This window comes from Oenanthe melanoleuca, chromosome 8, assembly GCF_029582105.1.
Source record: "Oenanthe melanoleuca isolate GR-GAL-2019-014 chromosome 8, OMel1.0, whole genome shotgun sequence".
Lineage (NCBI taxonomy): Eukaryota > Metazoa > Chordata > Aves > Passeriformes > Muscicapidae > Oenanthe > Oenanthe melanoleuca.
The window spans coordinates 8,913,118-8,921,320 of NC_079342.1; the positions used below are offsets into that span (position 1 = coordinate 8,913,118).

General features: G+C 39.2%; 1 protein-coding gene across 1 annotated transcript; it reads right to left on the reverse strand.

The window, feature by feature from the left end:
- Positions 1-425: 425 nt before the first annotated feature.
- Positions 426-8,127, reverse strand: RTCA (RNA 3'-terminal phosphate cyclase). The gene is made up of 11 exons (XM_056497767.1): positions 7,879-8,127; positions 7,672-7,772; positions 6,733-6,876; positions 5,866-5,989; positions 5,328-5,386; positions 4,677-4,818; positions 3,415-3,539; positions 3,211-3,269; positions 2,524-2,618; positions 1,359-1,463; positions 426-1,018 (listed from the first exon to the last, which is right to left on the reverse strand). The coding sequence occupies exons 1-11, from the start codon at positions 7,921-7,923 to the stop codon at positions 920-922; spliced, it is 1,098 nt and encodes a 365-aa protein (XP_056353742.1). The 5' UTR covers positions 7,924-8,127; the 3' UTR covers positions 426-919.
- Positions 8,128-8,203: the final 76 nt, after the last annotated feature.

The window sequence follows — 8,203 nt, forward strand, 5'->3', positions numbered from 1 at the left end:
CTTAATCCCCAGATGGATTTCATATGCCTCCACAAATGGTGTGTATTTACAGTGCTCCTTGTCCATACACATAGATACAGTGTCTATATGTGTGTTCAACAGCACCGTAATCTCAGCTGCAATTAAGTACTCCCTTCAAAAAGAACACCACCTCAGTGAAAATGTAGCCTCAGTTATTATGCTAAGTGAGAAGGACAACTGTGGCTAGAAAATAAAATTGTTTCATGGAGTCTGGGCTGTAATGTGGTGCATTGATTTAGCTTGCCTAATAAGGCTTTATAAAATAGATGAAAAAAGAAGATTTAAAAGATTGTCTTATGCATTGAATATTCTTTCTGTAGGGAGAAAAAGAAACTATGCTGCTGAAAAGTTTTGTATCCACCTCCAAGCACAACCTGCTGAAATAACAGCACACATAAATAACAGCCTTTTATAGAGTGATACTGCTTTATTATTTAGCAAATGGCTAAGGAAGAACAGCAATACAGATTGGATGGTGCATTTCATTCCATGTACTTCATAATATAAAGGTTTCCAGAGAACCAAACTTACACTTTTTAAAAGGGAAAGAAATACTGAACTAAAATAGTTATTTTCTACTTAGGTAAAATTCAAAGCTTCTAACTGAAGCTCTTGCATACATACAGTATATTCTATTTCCTGTCCTGTTGCTACTCATTTTGCTGCTAATAGTAAAAAAAAAAAAAAAAAAAAAAAAAAAGTTTTCATTTTTCACATGACAGATTCTCACCATACCAAGGAAAAGCTTGACATCAACCTTCAAGTTAAATCACTCTGATGTGACAGAAGGCTCCTCCTCTTCAGGCAGATTCTACATCCAATGAAGTGTAGTGCAATACATCACTGAGGTATGTTGAGTGCTGCTTCTGGCAGCTTGCTGCCTTTTTTTTTTTAAACACTATAAGTTTGGGTTTATCATCCCCATTCCTTGGCACTCAATGATGTAGGTATCATTACCAGGGTTTTCCTCTTCTGATTTTGTCACAGTAAATTTGGCCTAAAAGAGGATTAGAAATACATCTCTAATTAAGTCATCACATACAGAAGTTTAAATATTGAATATGTGACATCCAATAATTGTATTGCCATGTGTTCATGTATATCACAGCTTTGACAGATTTAATTCAAAAAACTATTTAAGTAAAGGTGGTAAAAGTATAAAACCATTCTAAAAGCCCAGGAAAACTCCCAGGTAAATATTGTAGCAATTATTTTATCAGTGCTTGTCTTCCATGATCAAGTTCAGCTCACACTACCTGATTAACTTTGCCAAATTACATTGCCAAGTTACTGGAAGAAAACTGATAGGTAAAAACATCCTGAATGTTTGGACTCACCTTTGTTAGCTGCTCTGCAAAATGTATAGCTGTTTGAGTATGAAGTGTAATTGGTCCACTTTTCACTCTAGACACTCCCTTTGCCAGTGCCATAAAAATGATAAGCTGAAAGGGAGGGAAAGGTAATTATTAAGTCATTCTTCAGATTCTAGGAATTTATTGATTTAAAAAAAAAAACCCAACCAAAACATGCAACATGTCTGTAGATATAAAAATTTTGTCTTTCAAGTTTCATAAAAGTTAATGAAGCCGAGTTTGAAGAGTGATCAAAGGCTCTAGAAGTTTGGAAATTGCTACTGTAATGCCTCTTATAGAAGGGCTACTTTTCCACAGTGGAGTTTGCCCCTGAATTACTGAATTCCTGGCCCTACTACATTACTACATTTAACTTTGCTCTCCCCCACTGTCTTGTCCCAAAATTCCCCAAAGTCACGTCAAACTCCAGATTAGTAGAAAACCTACATGGAGAGAAACTCCAGGAGAGATACTTTAATTCTAACACTTCCTGAGCACATATTCACCAGACAGACACCTAAAAACCTTTGATTTTACTTAAAAACAACTGCAAGGTGTGATTAACTCTGTGCAGTTCTCATACACGGTGACTCTGGCTGTGGCTTGTTCCCATCAATTGTACTTGCATGCTTTGAAAAAATTAGGCTGAGTCCAATACCAAAATACTTATTATACTACATAATATCCATGTGTGCCCAGGGCTAAGAGGTAACATCATCCTAGCTAAACTAGCCACTATTCTTAGCAGGCTAAGATAAGGCAGTGAAGGGCCTTCATTCTCAAATGAAAGCAGGGGAGCAAGACAACCAGAAGCACGTCCTAGGTACTCTCTAATACCTTCCCTTAGTATCATTCTATATATGTAAGGAGGGAGCTATTATCACTGCACTATATGGAATCCCAAATAGAAGCAAATTCCTACCTCTTTCTTCCATATTTACTGAGTGTTAGAGAAAGGGAAAATTTGAGGATGTTGGTGCAAAGCTAAAAGCATTTGTGGTTCCTAAAAATTGCATGTAATTTGCTAATTCTAGTGATGTTGTGAGACTACTAACAAACATCTTGTTCCTTCCCTGTTCAGACCTAAATTGTTTACAAGTACTGCATACATGTTCTTGCTACTTCAAGAAAACACATATAGGAACCTTACTTGGTCTTGCAGAGAATCATCAACAGTCCCACCATGTTTAAGATTCTGAAGCAGCATCTCAGCTGCTTCAATGCCAACCTTGTCAGCATTCTTTCCTAAGAGAGAAATCAGAAAGCTGAAAATTACTATTTAAAGTTTTAAAAATACAAAAAAAAACAAAAAACAAAAACAACTAAAAACCAACTAAGAAATTATCAACTCTTTAAACCTTGTTTTCTTTAAACCTTATGCTTTTGCCTCAAATATCTGCTTAAAAACCCCTTCCCATCTTATGCACTTATATAGTTTACACTTCCTAAGCAGTGGAAAGAAAGTACCCTCATTTAGTCAGAAAAACATTTGATTCAAGTAATTTAAAAACAAGATCACTTCCATTCATTTTAATCTAGATTCACTCTTGAGCAAAAACTTCACATGTAAAAAACAAAGTCTATGTTCCTAAAGTTCAGAAATATTTCCAGTGATTCTCCATTCTGATATAAGGTATAGTTAACAGTTCTGTAATTTTTGTAAATTTCCATTTACTATGATTTAAATCCCATAATTTCTGTTGTCCCTCATTTCTGAAAACATACATTTAAAAATGAAACATTCAAAGCATCAGATCTTTAAAGCAGATGATACTTCAGATTCCTATTTGTTATTGGTATATTCTGTCAAGTCTCAAAGAATTCACGGAATTCTTACCTCTCTTGCCAAGTGATGACCCAGCTAACAAACAACCTGTTGAAGTCTCTGCAACAATACTAAGCAGAAAAACAAATATAATTAAAATTAAGTACAAAATCACTCATATTATAGTGATAATTTGTTTATCAGATATGTAATCAAGATCTAGCTAATTAACCAACAAGGTTAGAGGCAACAATAGAAAGCTTGGAGTCATCTTACATTATTCCACTTCCAGTCCCAACAGCTTGATCATCAGGTTCTCTGACAGGCTGAATGTTAATATAAAGATCTCTGATTTCTCTTCTGATGCATCTCACTGCTGCTGCTGACATGTCTTTTGCCAGCTAACAAGACAAGACATAAACCCAGTAATTCAATTATGTAATATAACAATACTTTTTCCTCCTAAATTCAATTATTACAGTTAATCCCCAAATAAAGGGGCTACTTTATTAACTAGAAAAACAAATGATTGTTATAAATCCCTACACACAAGAAGTGAATGTGATTTTTTTCCTGAAAGTTTTTCTACAAAATTAAGGTAACATTAAATGCTGCACAAATGACAGTTATAGAAATGTATGTAGAAACTACAATATCAATAGAAATTCAAGAACTTTTCTTCATTCATAGGGAAAAAGATTTGATTTTAGGTTTCTCACAAAACATTAGATTCTCAAAATAATATGCCCCAAAACCCAGTGCAAAAACCCCACCTCATAATTATTATGTACAGAATGTACTCTGTCAGAGAGATTACACAAAATAATAATTTTACATCACAAGGAAATAGGGACATATAAAGCTTATCCCATTCCTGTAATCTAATCATAGCTATATTAATAGGTTTGGAGAATTTAAGACCAAAACCAGCAGTTCACAGCTTTTCAAACAGTAACTCAGTTTCTTCTCTTCCTTCCTCTACTAATTCCTAGCCTGTATGTGAGAAGGAACCATAAGGAGATCCCATGACTCAGGGCTGGAAGAATAGAAAGAAGGAGATAGAAAGGAGCAAATTTTGCTCCTTTTTATTTTTGGCTAAACCTACACTTAACTTGTTCTAATAACCTTAGCAATGGTTGAAAAACTTGTATTCTGGCCTCCACCTATGACAGTGCTTATAAATTTATGAACAAGGGCCCTAATTTCAGACTTAAAATAATCCACGTGAATATGAAGAATACATAAATCAGATATAAGATATCCCTCAATATATGCTAAAGACTTCTGAATAGTCCTATGAAGGATGAGGATATTGTTCTCATTTCCTGTTTTAGCTTTACACTGCTGTGCAATGAATGAATTTTAAGTATGTCCAATATAATATTCTAGAGCCTGAATAGTTGAAACCATTTAATAAGGTTGCTTAGCTTGTATAAGACTGCAAAAGACAAGAGAGTAGAGGAATGTTAAGAAGATTGTATGCAATTTTATATTCTTACATAAAGCTGGATACTACCAGAGCCATGACAAGCACTTACTTTGATAGGCAGTGCTCCAGCAACAAATGCCCTTCCATAAATCTTTGTCACTGTGCCACGTTCTGTTAAGTTTATTGGGCTCAGCTCTTTGACTGGAGACATCTGGAGTACAACTTCACCACCTCCTTGAGGATAGTAGCCCCTATTTAGAAACAGTATTGGACATAATTAAATGCAATTATCACAAAGAAACTAAGAAAAGGACCAGGAGGCTCTTAATATATTTCACTATACATTTTTATCTTCCCGGTTACTGTACATGCAAATTTTCTTCATGTTTGCCTTAGAAACCCTTATAATGGAATTAGGTTCTCTAACAGTAATCCTCTGTAATGCACATCTTATTAACTTCCTAACAGCAACCTAACTGGCACCCTGGATAAAGCTCAGCAATGCACTGCCTGTTCAGCATGTGCTCCCCTCAGGGGAGCGAACAGGAATCATTACACAGCAGCTGTAGACTCAGCAAGGAAAAAAAAAAAGCAAAGAATCATTCATCATATGGTGACAGTACACACAGGGGCAACTAATGCAGATTAGTTCATGTATTATAAATTCACCCCTCAGTTTGATTGAGAGCCCCTTGTGTGTGCCTCTGCTCACTCACGGGTTCAGTAAGGCCCAGCTTTGCTGCACAGCTCCACAACTCACCTCCTTTTTATGTCACAATTAAATGTGAAATTGAACTTTTCGACTATTGGCTTGAAAACCTGAAAAACGAACATATAAAAACACAGAGTGAATTTATTTTGCATTGATAATTCCCCACTATTTTATGCAATCTTAAAAGGAAAAAAAAAAGCTCAAGACAAAAATTTCAACTATCTTAAAAAAGATAGTTGCATCCATGTATCTTATTTGACATTCCTCATACTTCATTCTCAATGTCACTTTGCGTAAAAGGATTTTCTTATGGAAAAAGTAAGAGCAATTCACAGCACTTCTAGAATAAAGAATACATTTTAAGTGAAATTTTCTCTAGTAATTAAAACCAAAGAGACTATTTGCTGCTTCAGAAAAGTCCATGTAACATTGGTTGCTCTCTACATCGAGTACATTAATAGCGTTATATTCCCATGCCAAATTCCATAATCACAAATAGACTTGCAGTAAGAGCAACAGAGGAACAGCAGTCACATTGCACACATATTCATGGAAGATGCACCAAGGCAAAGGAATTTCTCCCTACCATGACTGTGTAGTCTATCTGAGGAGCCATCTCCGCATTAGTCCCACCTTTTAAATGAAGCTCTGATGGGGAAGCAGCAAACAGCACACAGGGCATTGCTACCTGCATCAGTAGACACACACTCCTAAAAGCAAGTACAAGATACTCAAACTCATACACTTATAATCCAGAGAATCATTATATATATCAAGGGCAAATTACTTTCCAGAGCATTTCCTTTTTATTTTTTAAATTATCTATAAACTTATTAGTCTTAAAAGATACTAATTTAAAACTTCATGTCCTTAGCAAGCCTAAATATCATCGTTTTCATTTCAAAATAATTGCATCTTTAATTGTTCTATTTGAAATAAAAGTTATGTATCTTCCTTAGTATAGTGATGGGACCATGAAAACAGTAGGTTTAGTTGGCAGAAAAGGCTTAGGCAGTGGAAACATTTTAATACATGGATGGAATATGTTCCCAGTTCCAAAAGACTAATATGACATACTGTGGTACTATAAGTGTAAGTAAAATATCAACATTTACCTCATTGCACGCTAATTATTCCAGACCTCATGGATGTGAGATACTTATCTAATTTAATGCATTTGGTCTGGTATGTAACACACTAATGTGAGGAAATTATACCTAAAGTTTTAAAGACATGGGCAGCTGCTTTTTTGCATTACATGTACCAAGCATTCAGCTTTTATAATAATCATACTTTTCAACTTCATGCATATCCTGCCTATAAGACAGATCCTTTGGTCACATAAATCTGGCTCAGGCAGCATATATCCTGGGTCATTACCAAAGCATAAATGTTCTTTTTTCTCTATTGTGATAATTTTAAAGTTATGAGAAGCTGGTGTACAAAGACATACCCTGCTGTTTTTGTATCAGCTATGTGGGTTCCACCTTTGATCTTCCCAGGAGTGAAGGTTACTTCTGTTGAGCCGATTTCTCCACCATTCAGCTTCCCATCACACAGATCTCGAACCATCTCCAATCCAGATAGATGCTGAGGTCTTAGAGTGACAATACACAGTTAAACACACATACAAGTAGACTACATGCTCATGTTACATTAAAACCAGTTAACACCGACTAAAAAATGACAGTTGCAAATTACAGATTAGACAAGGATCAGAAATTTACTCTGGTACAGTACTTCTGAGTTCACAGTAGCCAAAGGAGCATCATTCAGGCCATACTGAGATATGCAGGATTCTGATATCTTTTCCACTACAATAGGTCCAGACAGATAGACAGAGATTCAAGAGCAGTCACTTGTCCTAATGTGATAAATGCTTGCACAGAAATTCAGTGGGATAATGATGGCAATACTGGCTGAGCCAGAACCAGGTGCAGTGCTACAAGAGAGTTAACAGGTTTGCTATGTACTTCCCTTGTGCTTGTTTTTATTTGTTAGGGTAATTTAAATAGGAAATACACTAACTGTTCTCAACATTGGTTGAACAGCACAAGGATATGCACTAACTGTTAACACTGTACGCTCGGTGAGCTATGTTTTGCTCGGGCATTACAGGAGGTGTTCCCTGTTTCAAACGAGCGTTCCGCTTAGCGCCCGTGGAACCATTTCCGAGGCAGCGGCCGGGCCGCGCCCTCACCTGCGGCCCGGGGCGGGACCTGCGCTGAGGCACCGGCGGGGCAACCGAGCCCCCTTCGTGCCCCAGCGATCCCCCCTACTCCTTGTGAGCCACCGACGGGATTTCCTGGTAAAAAGGCTCTTTCAAAGCAATGGAAACACAAACGTTTCAGACGAGAGCAGCCGAGGCCTTGCGCGGCCGGGAGGGTCTCACCTGAGGCCGGGCTGGCTCCGCCCGGCGCGGATCCGGCGCACCCGCAGCGGCAGCCCCAGCAGGCAGCTCAGCGCCGTGGACACCCGCAGGATCTGCCCGCCCTGCGCGGAGAAACGGCCCTCGTCAGGCGCTACGGCACTTCCCGCCCACCCGGCCCGCCCGAACCGCAGCCCGGGGTCAGGTAAGCCGCGGCCCGCTGGCGCTCACCCCCTCCATGATCCCGCCGTCTATCTCCACCCTGTCCCCGTCCATGGCTGGCGATGAGCGCTGTCTCTCGCAGAGGCCGCGCCGATGGGATCCCGGCGGGGCCCTAAACACGGCAAGCCCTCGGCGAAGCAGCCCCGGGGCCACGGCGGCAGCACGCCCGGGATGCTGCGGTGCCGGTACCGGGGGCGGTGCCGGGCAGGCGCAGAGCGCAGGCACCTCCCTGCCCGCCCGCCGGGGCTCGGCCGGGGCGGCTCCGCCGCGGAGAGGAGCAGCGGGCGGGCCCGGCTCTCAGGGCTGGGATAGCTCCGGTGTCTCCGCGGTATTG

What these genes read in the sequence shown, in the direction of transcription:
- RTCA (XM_056497767.1), bottom strand. Translation starts at nt 7,923, where the DNA reads ATGGACGGGGACAGGGTGGAGATAGACGGCGGGATCATGGAGGGG. An exon ending in GGGACTGGAAGTGGAATAAT is followed by an intron (nt 3,270 to 3,414) that starts GTAAGATGACTC and finishes TTTTCTGCTTAG; the next exon opens with TATTGTTGCAGAGACTTCAA. An exon ending in GTCATCACTTGGCAAGAGAG is followed by an intron (nt 2,619 to 3,210) that starts GTAAGAATTCCG and finishes TTTCTCTCTTAG; the next exon opens with GAAAGAATGCTGACAAGGTT.